Source organism: Micromesistius poutassou (genome assembly GCF_964030765.1).
Source record: "Micromesistius poutassou genome assembly, chromosome: 4".
NCBI classification, from domain to species: domain Eukaryota; kingdom Metazoa; phylum Chordata; class Actinopteri; order Gadiformes; family Gadidae; genus Micromesistius; species Micromesistius poutassou.
The window spans coordinates 19,102,236-19,125,359 of record NC_140274.1 but is presented as its reverse complement, the minus strand read 5'-3'; the positions used below and the strand labels follow the sequence as shown (position 1 = coordinate 19,125,359).

General features: G+C 53.2%; 3 protein-coding genes across 4 annotated transcripts; 1 reads left to right on the top strand and 2 right to left on the bottom strand.

Moving 5' to 3' along the window:
• Window positions 1-1,197: 1,197 nt before the first annotated feature.
• Window positions 1,198-12,531, bottom strand: mre11a (MRE11 homolog A, double strand break repair nuclease). Of its 2 annotated transcripts, none has more exons than XM_084467516.1 (20): window positions 12,455-12,531; window positions 12,188-12,246; window positions 11,716-11,848; window positions 10,515-10,675; window positions 10,008-10,095; window positions 9,780-9,921; window positions 9,520-9,634; window positions 8,968-9,153; window positions 7,073-7,244; window positions 6,795-6,875; window positions 6,564-6,693; window positions 5,993-6,093; window positions 5,394-5,564; window positions 5,029-5,088; window positions 4,426-4,594; window positions 3,686-3,795; window positions 2,002-2,063; window positions 1,852-1,913; window positions 1,657-1,756; window positions 1,198-1,520 (listed from the first exon to the last, which is right to left on the bottom strand). In XM_084467516.1, the coding sequence occupies exons 2-20, from the start codon at window positions 12,205-12,207 to the stop codon at window positions 1,451-1,453; spliced, it is 2,133 nt and encodes a 710-aa protein (XP_084323642.1). In that variant the 5' UTR covers window positions 12,208-12,246; window positions 12,455-12,531; the 3' UTR covers window positions 1,198-1,450. The 2 variants fall into 2 exon arrangements, with proteins under 2 accessions (XP_084323642.1, XP_084323643.1); XM_084467517.1 differs by having other exon boundaries at window positions 3,712-3,795.
• A 160-nt stretch (window positions 12,532-12,691) lies between these two features.
• LOC311341908 (centrosomal protein of 57 kDa-like) lies at window positions 12,692-18,538 on the top strand. Its single transcript, XM_084466722.1, has 11 exons — window positions 12,692-12,898; window positions 13,430-13,619; window positions 14,287-14,919; window positions 15,096-15,217; window positions 15,969-16,091; window positions 16,632-16,709; window positions 16,822-16,935; window positions 17,058-17,138; window positions 17,369-17,583; window positions 17,719-17,863; window positions 18,327-18,538. Exons 1-11 carry the CDS (start codon window positions 12,851-12,853, stop codon window positions 18,498-18,500), a joined length of 1,923 nt encoding a protein of 640 aa, XP_084322848.1. The 5' UTR covers window positions 12,692-12,850; the 3' UTR covers window positions 18,501-18,538.
• Window positions 18,539-20,922: 2,384 nt separating this feature from the next.
• Window positions 20,923-22,298, bottom strand: LOC311341916 (uncharacterized protein; the record flags this gene model as incomplete). The annotated part of the gene is made up of 3 exons (XM_084466729.1): window positions 20,923-21,513; window positions 21,709-21,901; window positions 21,995-22,298. The coding sequence occupies 3 exons, from the start codon at window positions 22,296-22,298 to the stop codon at window positions 21,264-21,266; spliced, it is 747 nt and encodes a 248-aa protein (XP_084322855.1). The 3' UTR covers window positions 20,923-21,263.
• Window positions 22,299-23,124: the final 826 nt, after the last annotated feature.

Here is a 23,124-nt window from a genome sequence, read left to right as displayed (position 1 = left end):
CAGCAGAGTCCTAAATGGTCCAGGAGAGAGACCAGTGCTTGGGTCCTCTTTGTACCAGGAGGTCCTCTTTGTACCAGGTCCTCTTTGTACCAGGATGTCCTCTTTGTACCAGGTCCTCTTTGTACCGGGAGGTCCGCCCGCGTCCTCTCCGCTCGCTCGCTCCTCTCTGAGCCCACGCGCCCGGATTCTGGCGCGCGCGACCCGGCGCGTTCCCGTGGAGAGGAATCTCTGAAGGCCAAACCTCCTACTGGATGACGGGGGAGAAGACCTCTCGCATCAGTCGGTCTCTCTTCTCCTCTGATCTAAGGACACCAGCGAGGAGCCCAGACGGTCCCGGAGCGGCAGTGGCTCAGGAGAGCGGGTTGACTTGTAACCGGAAAGTTGCTGGTTCGATCCCCGGCTCCTCCCAGCTCCTCCCAGAGTGTCGAGGTGTCCCTGATTGAGACCACTCACCCTGACTGCTGTCGCCTTGAGGGGTTGACTCCGCCGTCGGTGCGTGAATGGGTGAGGCAGTATTGAAAAGCGCGCGAACGTCCTGGAATTTTCCACGAGGGTCGATGTGATCTCTTTGAAGGGGCGTTTGATGACACACCTTCAAAGAGGTCACATCGACCCTCGTGGAAAATTCCAGGATTGAAATATTTGAATTTCCTTTATAAAGTAGATAATAGAGCGACGTCCACAATACTCTTGAGCTTGTTTCTATTGTGATGACGATACACTGGGTAAACGGTAAACGGGACTGCATTCATTCATCCCGCCCTTTTCTAACCAGTGGCCACTCAAAGCTTTACAATACTGCCTCACATTCACCCATTCATGCACACATTCACACACCAACGGTGGTGTGCACCATGCAGCTCGTCAGGGTGAGGCGTCTTGCTCGAGGACACCGCCACATTCAACTAGGAGAGATGAGGATCGAACTAGCAACCTTCCGCTTACGAGCCAACTCGCTCTACCTCCTGAGCCACATGCTGCCCCAAGTCCATCGGATGAGTCCATGCTAGGGATCACATCGACGGGTTGGGTTCCCCTGAGGTTAAGGGAGGTGAAATACAGGTTCTTAAAACAAGAGTGCATTGTGGAGTTGAACGTAGACGAGGCCGAAGAAAAAAGGACAAATGAACAACGTTCGGAAATATAAGTCTTTCTGTTTATTGTTTTTTTGCAAAACCATAGTCCCCATCTAGGAACTTAACTGAACTTAACAAACATATTATTCCTCTTAACGGACGACGTTGCAGCGTGAGTCACCAGACAGGAGGAGCTCCTGTAATAACATATCAGGCTCCTCTGGTGTCGTCTTGCAGGGTTAGTCCAGTGAGCGGCGGAGGCAGGCTCCGAGTCAAACCCCAGTACTCCCAGTTCAACACACGGCTGCGAGTACTGGAACACACTGGACCTCTGGTGCTACACCAGTCCTCAGGAGGAGCCCTGCCCAAGAGCTTCAGGAGAAGCACCCATCTCTGGTGAGCTTATCTTCGGCTATGACTCCTCTGTGCTTTGAAAGGATCCTCCTGAAGGATGGAGAGAGAGGTGGATGAAGGAGGAGGCACAGAGAGAGGTGGATGAAGGGGGAGGCAAAGAGGTGGAGGGGTTAATTCAGTGTTCATCATGGTTGAGGTGAGGCGGGGGGGGGGGGGGGGGGGCTACCTCCTCTCCATCATCGCTGTCCTCAAACGCCACGCCTCTGGACCCCTGGCTCTCGCTGACGCTCTGGTAGCTGGGCCGACCGGAGGAGGAGGAGGAGACTCTGGGAGGGAGGGAGGAGCAGGGAGGAGGAGGTCAACACACAGAGCCAAGCCTTCCACCAGTCAAGAGCTCACAGAGGGAATCGAACCAACGCACCGGGAAGGGGGCCGCGTGGATGCCACCGCCGGGATGTCCTCATCCGAGTCGTCGATGAGCACCTGGAACAAACACGCTGTTAGGGGGGGGCGATGGGGGAGGGGGAGGAGGGGAGGAGGGGGAGGGCGATTCACACTGAGGGAACCCTACCTCTTCTGTGTAAGACTTGGGCGCTCCGGCGCGGGGGCGTCTCTGGGATGGGCGGTCGAAAGCTAGAGTTAGGTGAGAGAGAGAGAGAGAGATAGGAGAGAGAGAGATAGGAGAGAGCGAGGGTGAGAGAGAGGCCTTATGAATCGAAGGGTGCAAAAAGCACAGACACAGGTCTGAGAGGACCTGACCCGTGGCCCCCTAAAGGGTCACCTCTCGGACCACAGGGTTGTTCAACCGGACAGGAATGCATGGAGAGGGCCTCAGAGTGGCCATAAAGAAGAGGAGCATTTATTCATCCCGTTCAGACGGATGGCGCCTGGTCTGTGGGGACTGAGGCGGGGACAGGGAGGTATCCGGTGTGGAGCCACGGGGCGTACAGTGTCAGTGCTGGTCCGTGTGGGTAGGAGGAATTCACACCTTTAGGGGATAGAGCCTGACTGTGAATTTACGCCGCAGGCGAGAGAGAGACGTGAGCGCAACGTATGCGTATCAATTCACACCGCCGCCGTTTATTTCGCTATATTTTCAAGATTCATCAGATAATAGGTCTACACATCATAACCGAGATGCTTCAGAAACGCTTGAAAATAGAAGTGAAGCGTAAAGTTAAGCTTTGGTCGGCCGTGAGACGGGCGTAGAACGCTGCCGGTGTAAATCGGTGCACTAGTTTGAATGGAATTCTATCTCTAGCTGAAGTCGGACGTCTGACAGCTGACTAAAAAACGTGTCTAAAACGGCTCTAAATTTGCCTATACACCTGATCCCACAACAGGAGCTCTAGCACGGGTAGCATCCAGTGAGCAGCACGCCAGGACAGGGAGCCAGGGGCCGGGGAGCCAGGAGCCAGGGGGAGCCAGGGGGAGCTCCCCCTGACTAGGGACTGGGATCTGGGGGGTCTGGGGTCTATGGGGTCTGGACCACTGAATCACATCCTCAAGAAGTATGACTCAAATACTACACACTTCAAAGGTTCCAGTCCGTTGGCCCAAATAGATCAGGGTCAACACTCACAAAGGAGACCCAACCCCAGCGGCAGAGTCCAGAGTGCTAGACTGGTAATCCTGCCTCTCTCCCAGTATTGTTCTCCCATTCTCCTTCACAGAACACAGAATATCAAAGCACATGATCTTACAAAAGGTGTACTGATTACCACTGGTTCCACTTGGGTTACTGTTATTCAAATCAAGCCAATCACAAACCGCCTACCTCCTCTCTAGGCCCCCGACCTGTTGGTCTGAGGAGGGGGGGGGGGGGGTGGCGGTCGTTGGACTGTCAATTAAGGAAAGGGTCACATGGAGGTCTGGCAGGGAGGAGGAATAGTAGAAGGATTGGGGATGAGGAGTCATCACCTAACAGTGTGTGTGGGGGGGGGGGGGCATGAGGACTGGGATGAGGAGTCATCACCTAACAGTGTGGGGGGGGGGGGGGGGGGGGCATGAGGACTGGGATGAGGAGTCAGCACCTAACAGTGTGGGGGGGGCATGAGGACTGGGATGAGGAGTCATCACCAGGGATCTACAATCCGATATTCTAAATCCCCCCAATCCAGTTAATCCAACCCACCCACACTCACACCTTGCCAAATAGGGACGGGTTATTGGTTCATACATTATTTTCGTATATGTGAATGAATGTGTGAATGTGTGAATATTGTACAGTAATATACAGAAGCGTACAGACATACAGACTGTGTCCTGATGTTGAACAGACCTTCCATGATGCTCCTGCTGCCGGCGGTGGACGCCTTCTGACCCCGACCGCGCCCGGCGGCCCTGGGTTCAGGAGCAGCGGCCCCTGGGGGCCGACCGACAGAGAGGGTGTCACGCTCACTGACTGTTTACTGCGGCAGTGAGGCCGGAGCCATCACCCAACAGGGTCCTGTTAATGGTTCACTGCTGCAGTGAAGCCAGGGCCATCACCCAACAGGGTTACCCCCCTGCGGAGAAGGGCCCGCAGACCGAAGCTACGGACACTATTACAACTGTGACTGCGGAAGCAATTAAATTAACTTTTAATGAAGCAATACTAAATCAATTAAATCATGCGTTTGTGTTTGTGCCCAGCAGTGTCAGGCGTTTGTGGGCGTGTCTCTCCTGCTCCCTTCGTCCTCCCAGGTGCTGCCCCTCCCTCGTTCCTGATTGGCCGGAGCCAAGCTACAGAATCCAGTTGTGGCTCTTCAATGGTTCCTACCTCTGGTGGTTATGTTTGTTCCTTTACGTCTTAAACTGTTTAAAGGAACGCAACATTAATACATTGGAAATAAACATCTACAAATAATAAAAAGCTTCATATTGCAGTACTTTGTTATTGGGCCTCTGTGTATTTAACACTTCTTCTGCTGCTCTCCAGACTCCATGTCGTCTTAAACCTACCAACAGGATGTGTAAAATAAACCAGGTCACTATGGTCGTCATGGCAACTCACCCCTCCCCCTGCCCCGGCTGCCCCTCCCCCGGCTGCCTCGTCCCCGCGTGGGGGCCGGGGGCGGGGCCACGCCCTCGTCAGAGTCCATGTGGGTGTCGGCCAGCTCCTCCAACGGGTCCTGAGGGGCCTCCCCCCGCTCCAGACGCAGGGCCCGGGCTCGGTCGATGGCCTGAGGAGGAGAACCAGGAGAAGGAGGAGAACCAGGAGAAGGAGGAGAAGAAGGAGGAAAACCAGGAGAAGGAGGACAAGGAGGAAAAGAAGGAGTACAAGGAGAACCAGGAGGACCAGGGGCACCAGGAGAACCAGGAGGACCAGGAGAACCAGGGAGCAGTAAGCAAGCAAAGTGGTAGATGAGACAACAACAAGGAAACAAAGACGTGAGACACAGTCACAATCCCTGTGTTGTAGGTGTGTGTGTGTGTGAGGACGTATCCATGTAGGTGTGTGTGAGGACGTATCCATGCAGGTGTGTGTGAGGACGTATCCATGTAGCTGTGTGTGTGTGTGTGTGTGTGAGGACGTATCCATGTAGCTTTGTGTGTGTGTGTGTGAGGACGTATCCATGTAGGTGTGTGTGTGGACGTATGTTTTGAACAAACATACTTCTTTGTTCTCCTGCTCCTCCTCAGTGGTGTTCTTCTTGGCGTCTCTGAAGCGCTGGATCTGTAAAAGTATCACCGTGTCAGGTACAGCCCACAGAGGGTGAGGGTGGGGGTGGAGGTGAGGGTCAGGGTGAGGGTTAGGAAGGTGAGGGGGTGAGGGTGAGGGTGGGGGTGGGGGTGACGCTGGGGGTTAGGGTGAGGGTGAGGGGGTTAGGGTGAGGGTGAGAGTTAGGTTGAGGGTTAGGGTGAGGGTAAGGGTTAGGAAGGTGAGGGTTAGGGTGAGGGTGAGGGTGAGGGTGAGGGTTAGGAGGGTGAGGGTTAGGGTTAGGAAGGGGAGGTGGCTCCCCACGTCTCCTCACACCCTACCTCGGCGTCGATGTCCTGCTCCGTGGTGACGTCCCGGCCCTGCAGGTGGCGCTGTGTCTTCTCCAGCTGGTAGTTGATCAGCTCCTCGATGGCTTCCTTCTCGTCCTTGTCCACAAACTCCTGGATGGCCTTCCCCATGCCGTTCTCGGTCAGCAGGGACAGCTGGACATTCTGCAGCACGGGGAACAGGGCCTGGAGGTTACATCTACTCTCTACTGCTCATTCTGACCCATCACTTCAGCTCCTCTGGGAATCCATCTGGTCGGTCCATCACAGGTGAGTGAAATGCAACACTTCTCAAAAGGTAAACAAAGGAAGGAGGGAGCAGAGAGGACTTGGACATTCTTTGGGGTGTTCAGATTCCAAACCGTGGGGTCAGTGTCTGACCGTGTGAATGTTTTGGGACTGTATTGATGTGTGTTGGTCCCTAAATGAGCAGTGTGCACCTTCTGTCTGTTTCAGCGTGTTATGGTTACATGTTGACGGTTCACGGTTGACGTTTTTTAAAACCCTTGAATCGTACCTACAGCTCCTGCAACATGAGGTCCGGTCTGTGATGCGGTCTCTGTGAGGTCTGCGTACCTGTGAGGTCTGTGTACCTGTTCGGTAGCTCCAAAGTACTGTTTGACCAGGTCCTCCACCCTCAGCCCCTCCACTGCCGTGGTCCGGACCAGCTGGCTGTAGTTGATGTTGATCTCATCTGAACACAGGGCACACAGCAGGAGGTGAGTGAGGGATCAGCCTCCTAAAGCATCCACCGTTCCTACCAGAGTGGTTTTTTACATTTACATTTAGGGCATTTAGCAGACGCTTTTATCCAAAGAGACTTACAATGGTTAATACACACTGATGGCGGAGTCAACCATGCAAGGCGACAGCCAGCCCGCCAGGAGCAGTTAGGGTTAAGTGTCTTGCTCAGGGACACAGCGACACTAGGAGGAGGAGGGAGGGATCGAACTAGCAACCTTCCGGTTACAAGTCAACGTTCTCTACCTCCTGAGCTAAGCCCGACCACCTTGTGGTTTTGTCCACCGTTCCTACCAGAGTGGTTTTGTCCACAGTTCTACCAGAGTGGTTTTGTCCACAGTTCTACCAGAGTGGTTTTGTCCACCGTTTCTACCAGAGTGGTTTTATCCACCGTTTCTACCAGAGTGGTTTTCTGGGCATCACCTTTGACGGAGTCCTTGTTCTCTCTCCGTCGGAGGAAGTGAATGACGTCTTTTGGGTTTGCCACGCGGTCCACAAACTTCTGACTGAAGCGCGAGGTGTTGAAGGCCTCGAAGCCACCGCTGTAGTCCACCTGGAGAGGGAGAGAGAAGGAGAGAGAGAGCATCAGAGCTGCTGAGAGGCTGCAGTACCACCTTCATGACTTTGTGAGCGCAAAGTCCCGTCTATTCTTACTCTGATACGAATAAGTGGCTTCTCTGGAGTCTGCGGGCAGCCCAGTCGTTCTCGTTCTGCCTGCTCCAACATCTCCACCACCTAGGGGAGCACGCCATGAGGAGCGATGCACAGGGAAGAGAGTTTAGGACATTTAGAACACAAGTTTTGTGGTCTCTGGTTCAGCCAGGGAAATATTATTTGATGTATTCGGGTTCATTTTGTAATAATACTGAGTATTGAATGGGTGTGTGCGTGGTGTACGGCTGTGTGGTGTACGGCTTTGTGCCGTGCTTCACCTTGGCGTGGCAGAAGTCCTCCACCTTCTTGGTGACCCGGGGGGTCTCGGCAGTGAACAGGTCCTGGTGGTCCGCCAGCACGATGTCCTGGATGAAGAACTGCCGCACCGTGTTCAGGGGGATCTTCTGCAGGTTCATCTTGCGACCTTTGACCCTCAGCAGGCCGATGTGCCTGGGGTGAAACAGGACAACGGTCAGACATTCACATCAGAGAAGATGATCAAGATTAGAATGACTGGGGCGGGCTGAGAAAGGGAGGGAATGACGATGAATAGCACAGCAGCGCAGAATAGAAGAGGTCGCCACAAAGTGACCCTCATCACATCTCTCACATCCGTAAGCTCAGAGACGCCCATTGAAGAAACCGATGGCTTGGAATCCACTGGACAGGAAGAGGTCAGGGCATTAGAGGAGCAGAGAAACAACAACTAACAGAAGCTTGACCCTAACCCTGACCCTAGCCCTAACCAGAAGCCTGACCCTAACCAGAAGCCTGACCCCTACCTGCTCCTCAATGACATGGATATTGTATCACTGTAGTCACACTGCATAAGTCTGTCTGTCTGTGTGTCTGTCTGTCTATGTCTGTGTGTCTGTCTCTGTATGTGTGGGGGTGTCTGTCTGTGTGTGTGTGTGTGGGGGGGGTCTGTCTGTCTCTGTGGGGGGTGTTTGTCTCTCTGTGTGGGGGTGTCTGTCTGTCTCTTTGTGTTGGGGTGTCTGTCTCTCTCTGTGTGGGTGTCTGTCTGTCTCTCTGTGTGGGGGGGTGTCTGTCTGTCTCTCTCTGTGTGGGGGGGTGTCTGTCTGTCTGTCTCTCTCTGTGTGGGGGGTGTCTGTCTGTCTGTGTCTCTCTGTGTGGGGGGTGTCTGTCTGTCTCTCTGTGTGGGGGGGTGTCTGTCTGTCTCTCTGTGTGGGGGGGTGTCTGTCTGTCTCTCTGTGTGGGGGGGTGTCTGTCTGTCTGTGTCTCTCTGTGTGGGGGGTGTCTGTCTGTCTCTCTGTGTGGGGGGGTGTCTGTCTGTCTCTCTGTGTGGGGGGGTGTCTGTCTGTCTGTGTCTCTCTGTGTGGGGGGGTGTCTGTCTGTCTCTCTGTGTGGGGGGGTGTCTGTCTGTCTCTCTGTGTGGGGGGGTGTCTGTCTGTCTGTCTCTCTGTGTGGGGGGGTGTCTGTCTGTCTCTCTGTGTGGGGGGGTGTCTGTCTGTCTCTCTGTGTGGGGGGGTGTCTGTCTGTCTCTCTGTGTGGGGGGGTGTCTGTCTGTCTCTCTGTGTGGAGGGGTGTCTGTCTGTCTCTCTGTGTGGGGGGGTGTCGGTCTGTCTGTGTCTCTCTGTGTGGGGGGGTGTCTGTCTGTCTCTCTGTGTGGGGGGGTGTCTGTCTGTCTGTGTCTCTCTGTGTGGGGGGGTGTCTGTCTGTCTCTCTGTGTGGGGGGGTGTCTGTCTGTCTCTCTGTGTGGGGGGGTGTCTGTCTGTCTGTCTCTCTGTGTGGGGGGGTGTCTGTCTGTCTCTCTGTGTGGGGGGGGTGTCTGTCTGTCTCTCTGTGTGGGGGGGGTGTCTGTCTGTCTCTCTGTGTGGGGGGGTGTCGGTCTCTCTGTCTCTGTGTGGGGGGGTGTCTGTCTGTCTCTCTCTGTGTGGGGGGTGTCTGTCTGTCTCTCTGTGTGGGGGGGTGTCTGTCTGTCTCTCTGTGTGGGGGGGTGTCTGTCTGTCTCTCTGTGTGGGGGGGTGTCTGTCTGTCTCTCTGTGTGGAGGGGTGTCTGTCTGTCTCTCTGTGTGGGGGGGTGTCGGTCTCTCTGTCTCTGTGTGGGGGGGTGTCTGTCTGTCTCTCTGTGTGGAGGGGTGTCTGTCTGTCTCTCTGTGTGGGGGGGTGTCGGTCTCTCTGTCTCTGTGTGTGGGGGGGGGTGTGGTCCTACTTCTTGGCGGCCTCTCCGGGGGATAGGGAGGTGGCCACGGAGCTGCCGGGCTGGGTGACGTAGAAGAGCTGCTGCTCGTTGCGGGTGGGGGTGATCAGACACTCGTGCTCGTGGCCCCAGACCACCAGGTCGATGAACTCATCCAGGAACTGCTCCGGGATGTAGTTAGTGGGGCCGTGCTTACTCCTGAGACACACACACACACACACACACACACACACACACACACACACACACACACACACACACACACACACACACACACACACACACACACACACAGAGAGAGACAGACACACACACAGATGTTGAGAACAGAGTTCTAATAGCATAATACTAGCGATGTCATTAATGCTGACATGCTGTACTTCCACGTCCGGTACAAGGGGGAAGTATCAACAAGTAGGTTATACATAATAGAGTAAATTAGCTAAAGTATGAGTGACAGAATCCCTGCATCTTCCAAACATTAGCAAATTGTCGCAGTGCCCTAGCAGGTCCTCAGGTGCGTCGAGGGGTCCCAGGGTCAAAGGTCAGAGGGGGTGACCCCACCTGTTCTGGTGGATGGTGAAGAGGTTGAACCACTGCTCCTCGTCCTCCTTGGGCCTCAGCATGGTCACCTGCTTGTTCACGAACATCCTGTACAGCCGCTCGTCAGGGATGGAGCCTACACACACACACACACACACACAAACACACAAACATCTTAATGATTCAGATATGCATACATGTACTCAAGTATATTTTGCAACCATCACACACACACACAGACACGCACGCACGCACGCACGCACGCACACTCACACACTCACCCAGGCCATAAAGTGCCAGCTTGGTGGTTCCTTTCTGCATAAGAACCGGACTGATCTCGATCTTCTCCACTGACAGCGAGCGACCGAAGTGGTTGACCAGCCCACAGGTGCTCAGCAGGTCCAACGCACACAGACCCTCAGCCTGGGGAGGGGCAGACGGAGGTCACACACACACACACATCACCAACCACCCGCAGCCATAACGGCGGGTCCCTCGGAGGAACTCACTCCGGTGGGATCGTCGTGGTTCCCGTGGACACTGAAGACCGGGATAGAGATGTTGAGGTTCTCATCCTGGTAGTTCACCCACGGAAACCTGAATGAGAAAACCAGAGCAGGACGGGATCAACACACGCAACAAAACCAAAGAAGAGCAGACGCTATTGGGAGATGGAAATACGAAAGGGAAACTAAACTCTGCATAGCCCCCCCCCCCCACTTATGCACTTACGGTATGTTGTACGTCCTGGCACTTAATGTACGCACTTATTCTATGTTGTGCGTCCTTGCACTTAGCATGGTGTAGCATCTTATCCTAGCTATCTTTGTTGTATATGGGGAATGGGTTAACCTAGTGATGGTTAGTGCTTGGCACTTGGTCCTATGAACATCCTTACTGTAGCAACAGAGATATAGTGTTGTTTCTCTTTCTTCTGACAAACGTACTCAATGTAAGTCGCTTTGGATAAAGCGTCTGCTAAACGCCCCGAATGGAGATGTAAGAGTAAGACTGACGTGCTGGTGCCGAAGTTGACCGTTTGGTCGCTGACGATGTCGAAGACGATGGGCGTGCCTCCCATGCAGTACTTGCGGAGCATGGAGATACAGCTGTGGAGGCAGCGGCGAGACGGCTTGTTCTCATGGAAGAGGTCCCCACCGAGCAGGATGAAGTCCACCTGCGGAGCACAGGGGAGGTCCCTGATGTGACACACATCCAGAGCTCAGCACCATCTTATTAAAAGGAGAAGTAAACCCACATTATTCTACTTCGTTTAAGAATGCTTGATTCTGATTGGCTGGGAGGAGAGCATTAACCCGGCAGGTTGCCCGCTGACTTGTCGGTTGTACTTGCTGCTGACTGAGCACAGCGTCATCAAACAGTAGATCAATACGCCGCTTGTATTTTTTTTCTATCACAGAAATGTCAAACATGAGGTCCATTGTAAAAATAAACCTTGTTTAAAAAGAGTTTCTAAAATGTGTCGGAAATCTATCGGAGGGTTAGTCGATACATAGTTTCGCAAGTGAGATACAATGTAGCAACTATGTTATTAAACTAGTGATCAGATGCAGCCTTGTGTGGTTGCTATAGAAACTAATTTGCTACAGCTGAGCTAACGTTATTCACCGTAGTTCTAAAGGGGACTACTTTTTGAGGGAGATGAACTCAAACAGAGTATACATTTAATAAGCATGCAATACGAATAAGAAAAAGCATAATTATTAAAGTATTTGAGTTGTTTTATTATGTTGGCAAGCAAGAAGTAGAATAAACTGGATAATCACCTCAAGGCAGGGCAATAAACAGTTTAATATGCCCGGCTCGTGGAAGGATACCGCCCGAGACGAAGCCGTCCACGAGCCGGACATATCAAACTGTTTATTGCCCTGCCTTGAGGTGATTATCCCTTACTTGTAGAAGACTAACTTCCGCCTTTGAGGTTTTAGAAATAACAGACCCATTGTCTTCCATAGAAGCAAGTGAAAGGGGCGTGGTCAAATGTTGTCTAGACCCGTGTCACACTCCCTGGGCTCGCGCAGCCAATAGAAAAGTATCACTCAGGAAAAGCCTTTTGAGTCAGAAGTAGCAGACTTCTTGTAATTTACAGAGGATCTGCCCCACATCCCAAACCAGTTTTCAACAGATAAAAGTGATTTTGGGGGGGTTTACATCCCCTTTAAAGACTTTTTTGTAGGTTCAATAACAACAGAACACCTGGTTGGTCCGGGCACACTTCAGGATCTCCTCCAGCGTGGTGAAGGTGTCGTCCCCTCGGATGGCGTCCTTCTCCAGGAAGCCCAGGTGGATATCGGTCGCTATGAGGATCTTGAACGTGTCCTCATCATCCCTGGGTCAGAGTGACACCTTAGTGATGGTGGTCTACAGGAGTATGGGCGTGACTCTGAACTGGTCTAGCACCGGAACCCACTTGTCTCATGTATATTATGTAAAAAATATTTTATTTACCAATATTGCAGTCAACAATGCCTTCATGTAAGGTTAAAAGCATGGAGCAAACAAAAAGACAACAAAACAACAATAGTGGTAACACTTTACAACAAGAACAACAACCCAAGATACATTCTGTGAAACCAGCCAATCGTCTCCAACCAGTTTACAACCAACTCACTCCCGTCAGAATAAAAACACTAAAACAGTGTTATCTCCACGGTATATCCATACTCACAGAGTGTTCTCCGCAGCCATGCTGACGTGGTGTGGATCTGACTCGCAGCAGGAGGCAGCCTGTCAATCACAGAGCAGCCTGTCAATCACAGAGCGTCATTAGCCTGATGCTAGGGACCGCAGCGGGAATACCTCGCTCCCATGTGGCGGTTTGTACACAACACGACAGTGCAGTGAAGCACGTATATGTTTATAACAGTACCTGTATGTGAGTTATAACAGTACCTAACATGACATAACATCATAAAACATAACTACAACGTGGTACCTTTGTGTTCGAACCCTCCAGACCAGCACGGATACTACGGACCTACAGGAGTTCCGCGGGAGTCTTGAAGCGCCGCGCCTCCGCCTCCTCCCCGGTGTAGTCTGGGTATTGTAGTTCATTGTCACGCGGTTGTAGTGGGTTCCATGGTATATTAATGAGAAAACAAACTACATTTCCGGGTAACCTTTGCTTAGCCAATCGATGCACAACGGATGGAGTGGACCGAGTGGAGAAGTCGAGTTGTTTTGGGTTCCCGGTTATATCTACATTTTAGTTTAACCGGCCTGGGCAGCTGAACCGATGCTGAGCCTTTATTCTCAGTATCTAAGAATGGACGATTGAAATAACTGTTTGTTAGTGCAGACATACTCGCGCTAGACCAGAAGCCGAGCTGGGATGGAGACGCTGTCAGAAACACCCGCCGGGGAGGCTCATCACAATAAGGTATCAGAGGTCCGCCTCATCACAACAAGGTATCAGAGGTCCGCCTCATCACAACAAGGTATCAGAGGTCCGCCTCATCACAACAAGGTGGCAGAGGTCCGCCTCATCACAACAAGGTAGCAGAGGTCCGCCTCATCACAACAAGGTATCAGAGGTCCTCATGATCTGAAGGTATCAGAGGTCCTTATGGTCTGGAAGTATCAGAGGTCCTTATGGTCTGGAGGTATCAGAGCTCTCAGTCAAATGGCACGGAAAACTATAGTGTCACTACCGCCCAGGGAAAGCTGCTCATTTTGCATGGCATGTTATTAATTATTATTAACTAATAATCAGTCTAAATCGGCGGCTCACACTATCACTATCATGTGGTGCACTGCACAACTGACCAACTGCATCCTGTCTGGGGAAGTGAGAGTGCATCTTGTATGAGTGATGTGGAATGTGGATTTTCAAAATAAAGGTCCAAAGCTGGCTTTGTTTTAGTCAATGACTCTCACATGCTATTCATTATTCAGCTGTGGTTCTCCACAGGAATGGTGTCCGACGCTGCCCACAGGTCTCACGTGTGTCAGTCCGTCGCTGTCGTCTTATAAAGACTACCCTGCTCACCAGCCCTTCATCAAGACCCCCCGCCTCCACAGACCAGCCCCACACATGTACCAAAGGCCTGCTCCTCCGCTCACATCGCCTGCCAGCTTGTTCCCAGAGTCCAACAGCGCAGGTAGGTGGGGCGTTGGGTGTGTTTGTATCCGTTTTGCTTTGTCAAACACACTGTTTCCACCGAGGTATTGGGTCTCATTATCGCTCCATAGCAACAGAAAGGGAAACTTGATCCTACACGACAGTCGTTCATTCATTCCTTCACTCTGCTCTCCTAGCGCCAGCAATATGCTGCATGTCTCGTTCTCTATTTCCTCACTCTCTCAAAAGTCTACAGTTGATTGACCATCATTGCCTGTCCTTTTTTTAGACAGGGCACTATATTTAATAGTGTCTGTCCATAACCTAGCGATAAGGAGTTTATTGTCAACAGAGGGTGGCCAGATCACCAGAAAAGCAATTTTATCCTTTCATAATGGGCTAAAGGTTAAAGGTTAGAACATCCATCTAAAGATAAAGCTAATCCCCTCTACCCTACACCACCCTGTACACCACCTGTACACCACCCTACACCAGCCTGTACACCACACTACACCACTCTGTACACCACCCTGTACACCACCCTGTACACCACCCTACACCAGCCTGTACACCACACTACACCACTCTGTACACCACCCTGTACACCACCCTACACCACCCTGTACACCACCCTGTACACCAGCCGGCACACCGCTCTTCCTCTGTCAACACCTGTGTGTGATGCTACGTCTTCCTGTGGCACCCAGCGATCATCTCCGCCCTGAGGAATCTCCAGGAGAAGATCAGGCGGCTGGAGCTGGAGAAGAGGCGGGTGGACCTCGGTCTGCAGGCGGAGCAGCCCTCCACCCGAAAACTGTTCACCTCCACCCAGAGACAGGTGGACCTCGGTCTGCAGGCGCTGGGGAGAGATGCACCACCTACCAACGTCACCTCCACCCGGAGACACACGGAGCAGCCGTCCGACGTCCCCTCCACCCGGAGCCAGGCGGAGCAGCCCTCCGACGTCACCTCCACCCGGAGACACGCAGAGCAGCGCTCCGACGTCACCTCCACCCGGAGACACGCGGAGCAGCGCTCCGACGTCACCTCCACCCGGAGACATGCAGAGCAGCCCTCTGACGTCACCTCCACCCGGAGGCAGACGGAGCAGCCCTCCGACGTCACCTCCACCCGGAGGCAGACGGAGCAGCCCTCCGACGTCACCTCCACCCGGAGGCAGGCGGAGCAGTGCTCCGACGTCACCTCCACCCGGAGGCAGACGGAGCAGCCCTCTGACGTCACCTCCACCCGGAGGCAGACGGAGCAGCCCTCCGACGTCACCTCCACCCGGAGGGAGAGGCGAGGCGAAGGGGCGAGCGATCAACCCCAATGCAACCAAGGTACCGGTTTTGGATCCACCCCAACCGTTCAAAGAACGCCTGGCAGGTCAGAGGCCATAAGCCCCAAGTGCAGCCCCAGGAGCTCCACAGAAGTGTGTAGTATAGACACGCCTCTCTCCGCGTGCGTGTTCTCCCTGTCCTCAAGCCCTCTCCTGTGACCCCCCCCCCCCCCACAGTGCTGCTCACCCAGCTGGCCACAGCCGAGGCCCGCTGCCAGCAGCTGGAGAGACAGCTGGAGCTCATGAGACGCACGGTGCGCCTCGCCCAGGAGGACCGCACCAGCATCCTCCACCAGCAGGTCAGAGGGGCAGCCGCTGGGCTACTGGCATGTAGCATGTAGCGCTGAGGCTAGTGCTACTGGCATGTAGCATGTAGCATGTAGCGCAATGCTAGTGCTACTGGCATGTAGCATGTAGCGCTGAGGCTAGTGCTACTGGCATGTAGCATGTAGCGCTGAGGCTAGTGCTACTGGCATGTAGCATGTAGCGCTGAGGCTAGTGCTACTGGCATGTAGCATGTAGCGCAATGCTAGTGCTACTGGCATGTAGCATGTAGCGCTGAGGCTAGTGCTACTGGCATGTAGCATGTAGTGCTGAGGCTACTGCTAATGTCATGTAGCATGTAGCGCTGAGGCTACTGCTACTGGCATGTTGCATGTAGCGCTGAGGCTACTGCTAATGTCACGTAGCATGTAGCACTATGACACTGCTAATGTCATGTAGCATGTAGCGCTGATACTGTTTATATGTAATATAATGTAATAATTTCAAACAGAGACTACTGTTGATATCGTCATGTAGTGCTGATAATACTGTTAATAATGTAATATAGCATTGATAGTACTGTTAAACACGTCATACAGAGATAATTGTGTTAATAATGTCATATAGTCCTGATAGTTAATAATGTCTCCCTTAACTAGCTGTCATGTTAACCTTTATGTGTTTACTACATAATACTACTCTTATTGTGTATATCAATACATCATAACATTCAGCATTTCTGTCTGTAATATTGAATGGATAAAATGAGATTGTTGATTCTCCCAGGTTTCCATGGCAACAGAGACGTCAGGTGACCGAGCCCCCGGCCCTGAGCATGCCCAGTGCGAGAAGCTGGAGAGACTGGAGAGGGAGTACATCAGAATGACGCTCACCCAGAACCAGGCAGAGGTACCACTGGTCTGTGGTCTGGTACCACTGCTCTGTGGTCTGGTACTACTGGTCTGTGGTCTGGTACTACTGACACTGGTCTGTAGTACTGCCACTGGTCTGGAGTACTGGTCTGTAGTACTGGTACTGGTCTGTAATACTGCCACTGGTCTGTAGTACTGGTCTGTAGTACTGCCATTGGTCTGTGGTCAGGTACTACTGGTCTGTAGTACTGCTACTGGTCTGGAGTACTGGTCTGTAGTACTGCCACTGGTCTGTAGTACTGCCACTGGTCTGTGGTCAGGTACTACTGGTCTGTAGTACTGCCACTGGTCTGTAGTACTGCCACTGGTCTGTGGTCAGGTACTACTGGTCTGTAGTACTGCCACTGGTCTGTAGTACTGCCACTGGTCTGTGGTCAGGTACTACTGGTCTGTAGTACTGCCACTGGTCTGTAGTACTGCCACTGGTCTGTGGTCAGGTACTACTGGTCTGTAGTACTGCCACTGGTCTGGAGTAGCGGTACAAACATTTAAACCGATGTTTCCGTCTGTCTGGCAGAAGAAGATGGGTGAGTTGGAGGTGAAGCTGAAGGAAGAGGAACGTCAGAGGAAACTGGTCCAAGATAAGGCTGAGCTGGTACAGACGTGTTCCATCCCACACAGCCCATAATGTGATCTAATGGTCCTCCTACTGGAGAGCCATCCGTCCAGGAGGTGTTTGTGGTTCACTGTCTGTGTGGCCTCTACAGCTTCAGACGGGTTTGGAGGCCAATCGGATCCTCCTCCAGTCGGTCTCTCCCCGCCCCAGGAGGCGGTCCAGAGACCAGAGGCCCCCGTCCAAAAGAAGGAGCGAAGAGACACAGGTAGAGGGGATGGTTCTTTGGGAGGGCTTCTGCTCCGTCCGTTTAGACCTGCTCACTGAGGTTCTTCTCTCGTTGGTTGGCTGTTCGTCCAGAAGCCTCCTCGGGAGAAGCCTCCTCGGGAGAAGCCTCCTCAGCAGAAGGCCTCCAGCAGCCGGCCTCACTACAGACTCTGCCTGGGAGACCTGCCCTTTGTGGCCGGGATGGTAGGTTCCTCTCCTCCTGTTAACCCCACCTTCCCGTTAACCCCACCCTCCTCCTGTTGACCCCACTCTCCTCCTGTTAACCCCACCCTCCTCCTGTTAACCCCACCCTCCTGTTAACCCCACCCTCCTCCTGTTAACCCCACCCTCCTCCTGTTAACCCCACCCACCTCCTGTTAACCCCACCCTCCTCCCGTTAACCCCACCCTCCTCCTGTTAACCCCACCCTCCAGGCGGTGGGCTGCAGCCACTCGGTGCGGGCCAACGTCCAGGCCGTGCTGTCCCTCCTGAAGCACCACCCTCCCCCGCTGACCCACCCCCCCCCGGAGGAGAGGCCCCCGGCCCCCCCCTCCTCCTCCTCCTCCTCCTCCTCCTCAGAGCCCACCAGTGAGGAGGAGCTGATGGAGATCGTGAGCGCACTAAAGGAGGAGCTTCGCCTCATGAGCCTGTGAGTCTGAGGGTGTGTGTGTGTGTGTGTGTTGAGTAGTAACGGGTTAAGTGCAGTGATGAATTAGAGGAATATTTGGAACCATAATTAGGTGTGTGTGTGTGTGTGTGTGTGTGTGTGTGTGTGTGTGTGTAGGGAGCAGGGGGAGTTGATGCGGAGGGTGCAGGCCGGCGGGTCGGAACCCGAGCGGAGGGACGTCCTGCGGGACCAGGAGAGGCTGCTGCTGAGGATGGAGAGGAAGGCGGAGCACATCAGACAGCTGCACACACACACACAGCAGGTATACGCACGCACGCACGCACACACACACACACACACACACACACACACACACACACACACACACACACACACACACACACACACACACACACACACACACACACACACACACACACACACACACACACACACACGTCCTTCAGACAATTTTCACATTTTATTTTTCTATCTGCAGTCATACATGTACTGTATGTTCAGTTCTATGTTACGTGACCATAAATGTTGTCAAAAGTTTTTGAATGGTACTGAATTAACTTAATTTGACAGGTATTGATTAGATGCAGATGTTGATACGACTACGAGGCCACTTATATATCACACTAAACAGTTGGACATTACTGTATGATCTTCTGGACCGTGGCCTCAATTATCTCCGCTAACTGAACTCGTTCTATTTCAGTTGAATCCCCCTGTCCTATTTCCCCTTCATCATTCAGGGAGTTGTTCCTTCTGTCCTGTAGATCAAGAAGCTGCGGCGTGTCGGCAGCGGGAAGGCCGAGCAGAACGGTCGGCCGGTGGGGGCCATGACCGCAGGGGCCACTAGGGGGCGCAGTTTCAGAGCATGCGAGCGCATCAAGGCCAACCTGACGCTGCTGAAAGACATGAGGGCCTTGCAGACTTCTCTACGGACCTGAGGGCCCTACGAAGATGAGGGCGGACGCCGACCACCAGCACTACCTGCAGCTTTCTAATTCATTTAATTTTATAATTGACTAAGATCAACTGAACAAGCTTGATGAAGAAAGAGTATTGACCAGTGACAAGACTTTTGTAATTCAGATCTTTATTTTCCCTTAAATATAGGAGTATTCATTGATTATGAATAGTTCTGCATTCTACTTGACGTGATATTTACTTGTACATTTCAAAGATTCTTATTCTATTTTTGACCAGTAGAGGGCAGTGTATGTTTTCCTACTGAAGGGATTGATAATTGATCTGAACGTTTTGATAAAGCTTTCATTTCTTTTCTTTTTTTCTATTTCCATTTTAATTGTATATTTATTTCAGGCTAAATCATACTTCTGTAAAAATGCTATGTTCATTTTATCCAAATCATCGCAACTCATTTGTCTAATGCACAACAGCTAAATAAGTCATAGTGGCTGCTATTGTAGCCTGCTGAAAAGGTGCTTTATGTACAAAGCTCTGCATCGCCAAGGTGATGCAAGATTTATATGATTTGCTTTTGACAATGGTAACATTAATTTCTGTGTATTTACTTTTATTCACAGAAATGGGTTCCGTATGAAAAATAAAAACAATTGATCACCTTCAGGTCATGTTCAATATCTCTGTTTATTAAGTTATGACTTTAGTCTGTTCCTGCACCCTGGCCTGTCTGGATCTGGTCATTATGGGCCTTTAATCTGCTGGGAGAGACCGTCAACACGCCTCCCCCACGGAGAGAGACCGTCAACACGCCTCCCGCCTGGATGGAGACCGTCAACACGCCTCCCGCCTAGAGAGAGACCGTCAACACGCCTCCCCCATGGAGAGAGACCGTCAACACGCCTCCCCCACGGAGAGAGACCGTCAACATGCCTCCCCCACGGAGAGAGACCGTCAACACGCCTCCCCCACGGAGAGAGACCGTCAACACGTCTCCCGCCTGGAGAGAGACCGTCAACACGCTTCCCCCACGGAGAGAGACCGTCAACATACCTCCCGCCTGGAGAGAGACCGTCAACATACCTCCCGCCTAGAGAGAGACCGTCAACATATCTCCCACCTGGAGAGAGACCGTCAATATGCCTCCCCCACGGAGAGAGACCATCAACACCACCTCCCCCATGGAGAGAGACCGTCAACACGCCTCCCGCCTAGAGAGAGACCGTCAACACTCCTCCCGCCTAGAGAGAGACCGTCAACACGCCTCACGCCTGGAGAGAGACCGTCAACACTCCTCCCGCCTAGAGAGAGACCGTCAACACGCCTCACGCCTGGAGAGAGACCGTCAACACACCTCCCCCACAGAGAGAGACCGTCAACACACCTCCCCCACAGAGAGAGACCGTCAACACGCCTCCCGCCTGGAGAGAGACCGTCAACACCACCTCCCGCCTGGAGAGAGACCGTCAATATGCTTCCCCCACGGAGAGAGACCATCAACACCACCTCCCCCACGGAGAGAGACCGTCAACACCACCTCCCCCACGGAGAGAGACCATCAACACCAACTCTACCAGTGAGTGGCCTCACGCATTCAGACCGCAATCAGAGTTCAGAGACTGGAGCCTCTAGGTGGGGTCCTGTGTCAACACAGAGCTCGCTGAGGACCTGAAGGGGGACACACAGCTGAGATCAGGTCAGACCAGCTGTCTGAGGCAGAGGCACAGAGAATACATTTTAGGACCTGAAAACATCAACCCCATCACGGGGACCATTCAGGGGAACCTCACAACATGACCGCCCTGACCCGCCCTGGCAGCATACACAGACTATCATGACTATTGTTACATTTATTTTCAGTTCATGTTTTCTTTTTACCATCTATAAAACAATGATAAAAAACAAACTATTTCTCTAACCTTACCTTGATGACATTGACCGCCTGAATCCATAATAAATGAATAGAGTTATAGAACGAGGCCACACATCAGCAGTAAGAACCATAAAGTGACTCCCAGCTTATTCCACCCAGGAACATGTGCTCTCCTGTCCCTCCAACCTCCCACTTGACCCCAGGTCAGGGGCCAAGCGCAGGACAACAGATAAAAACAACAACACAATGACGGAGCTGATATTAACACAGGAGCTCCAGCGCTGCAGTGTGTGGGACCGGGCCCCCTCTCTGGTCATGTGAGGCCCCTGGTCTCTGGTCATGTGGACCGGGCCGCTGGTCTCTGGTGGTGTGAGGCCCCTGGTCTCTGGTGGTGTGGACCAGGCCCCTGGTCTCTGGTGGTGTGGACCGGGCCCTGGTCCCCTGGTCTCTGGTGGTGTGAGCCTGGTCTCTGGTGGTGTGAATCGGGCCCCGGGCCCCTGGTCTCTGGTGGTGTGGACCGGGCCCCGGGTCTCTGGTGGTGTGAGCCTGGTCTCTGGTGGTGTGAGCCTGGTCTCTGGTGGTGTGAGCCTGGTCTCTGGTGGTGTGGATCGGGCCCCGGGCCCCTGGTCTCTGGTGGTGTGGACCGGGCCCCGGGCCCCTGGTCTCTGGTTGTGTGATGGAGCGTTTGGACACCCAGGTCAGCAAGAACGGCCCCGTCACCTGATCCCCCCCGCGGGCCCCAGACCGGCGGGACGGGCCCCGGTGTGCCAGGGCCTCATGAAAACCACACCGGTAACCAGAGTCTGGCTGTGTGGTCAGGTGTGAAACAAATCAGTCCAGGGCCCGGGGCCCGGGGCCCCCGGCGGAGACGACCCAGAGGAACCCGCTGCATCCTCCGTGGTGGACTGATGGGTCAGTAGTCTGTCTCTGTGATGGGGTCCAGGTCTGTGGCTCGGGGCTCCAGGTCTGCGGGGTCCAGGTCTGCGGGGTCCAGGTCTCTGGGGTCCAGGTCTCTGGGGTCCAGGTCTGCGGGGTCCAGGTCTGCGGGGTCCAGGTCTGTGGGGTCCAGGTCTGCGGGGTCCTCCAGCGGTCGGGACCGGCCGGGTCGGCTGGTGTAGATGTCGTCTACCGGCAGGAGGAACGTGACCGTCTTCACTTTGGCCCTGACGAACAAAATGACGTTTGGATAGTTTTTTTAGAAACTACTTCCTGATCAGTTGTAATTATGCTTTATATTTAATCCTTCTCATGGATATTCTAAAACAAGGCAATATGAAAAACTTCACTACAAAAGAGTTGCATACAAATATAATAATGAAATAAATATCCATCGTCTCTGAAGGCGTTCCCGTCCCTACCGGCTCTTCTGGACCAGGTCCTGCAGGGTCTGCTTCTTGCTCCGCGCGTCGGTGGTGCCCGGGTGGACCTCCTCCTGCAGTCTCCCCCAGCCGGACCCGCTCCTCCTGGAGGAGGTGCTGCTCCCCTCTGCTCTGCTGCCCCCGGGCAGGTGGGAGGCGATGGAGTACCGGCGGACGGTCATTACCGTGGTCTCTTGAGAGCGGGTGAAACAATAAGAACCTCAAAACGTTATGTATCTGTCTCAGGACTAACAGCAGCCGCCTGCGGCCCGACAGCGTCGCCTACCTTTGTACCGAACATCCAGAGCGGGCGCGGACGCGTTGCGTCTCAGGTTGGCGTAAGGGTTCTCCAGTACCGCGGCTCTCGGTCTCTCTCTCGGCGGCCCCGGAAAGTCTCCGAACGAGTCCTCCCGACGTCCCCGCTTATCGCCGTCCAGGTTCTGGATGTCGTCCTGCATCTCCATGATGACCTGCGCCAGGCTGCGGCTGGTCTCCATGGTGCCGCTGCTGCGGTGCCAGAACCAGGGCTTACCGAACACCGGCGGGACGTCCGGCAGGAGGTAGTCGCTGCGCCGCTGGGGTTTTAACATGTTGCCTCGTCCCTGCTCCAAGCTCCTGCGGAGTCTCCTTATCCGTGTGTGTGTGGGGGGGGGGGGGGGGGGGGGAGGGTGTGTGTGTGTGTGTGTGTGTGTGTGTGTGTGTGTGTGTGTGTGTGTTTGGGAATCTCAGACCAGAGGTCCTGTCGGAGGGATATTAAGTCGCCTTTCACCACTTCTGCGCCTGAAAAGTCTCGGGTGGTCAGGCAGCACAATAAGATGTTTTATTCATCCGGGTTCAGAGTCGCGTTTCAGGAGAACTAAAACCGCCGCGGAAATGAAATAAAGACTTGGCGGAGGAAACGTGAATGGAAGTTTCTGGGTCGCTTAAGTGACCAAATGGGTTTGGCCAAATAACAACAGTGTGTTTATTGACCTGCTGGATCGCATCCCGGCTGAGGTGACCGGGTAACGGGAGCCGAGGTCTGACACCTTCAGCCCGGTGTGTGTACAGATGAGGACAACAGCGTTGCACCATAATGAACATAGACTTTGGATATTCAAATGTCGGACGGCCCCCGCGCGGTTCTTTGATAAGGGTCAAAGGGCGAACCCAAATTGTCCACATTTTTCGAAGACATACAAATGATTTTATATCAAACAGCTATTTGGTATAAAATAACAAAGCACCTTAAAGGTTACACATCAAATAATGGCATTTTGCAAAGCACACCAAGCAGCCAATGAGTTAATTGCGCTGATATGAGGCGTGAATGGAGCTGCGCCGCTGTGATTGGATGAGATCATGTGTGTAATTAAGCCCACGTGACCACAGCACATTCTTCATTAATGAGCAGGTAAAAGAGCGACAGCGGAGTGC

Excerpts from the sequence above, each read along its gene's own strand:
- mre11a (XM_084467516.1), bottom strand. The coding sequence starts at position 12,207 with ATGGCTGCGGAGAACACTCT. Across the intron at positions 9,922-10,007 it reads ACCACGACGATCCCACCGGA|GCTGAGGGTCTGTGTGCGTT; the intron begins GTGAGTTCCTCC and ends GCCCCTCCCCAG. Across the intron at positions 6,694-6,794 it reads AGCCACTTATTCGTATCAGA|GTGGACTACAGCGGTGGCTT; the intron begins GTAAGAATAGAC and ends CTCCCTCTCCAG.
- LOC311341908 (XM_084466722.1), top strand. The coding sequence starts at position 12,851 with ATGGAGACGCTGTCAGAAACACCCGCCGGGGAGGCTCATCACAATAAG. Across the intron at positions 15,218-15,968 it reads CCAGCATCCTCCACCAGCAG|GTTTCCATGGCAACAGAGAC; the intron begins GTCAGAGGGGCA and ends TGATTCTCCCAG. Across the intron at positions 17,139-17,368 it reads TGCCCTTTGTGGCCGGGATG|GCGGTGGGCTGCAGCCACTC; the intron begins GTAGGTTCCTCT and ends CCCACCCTCCAG.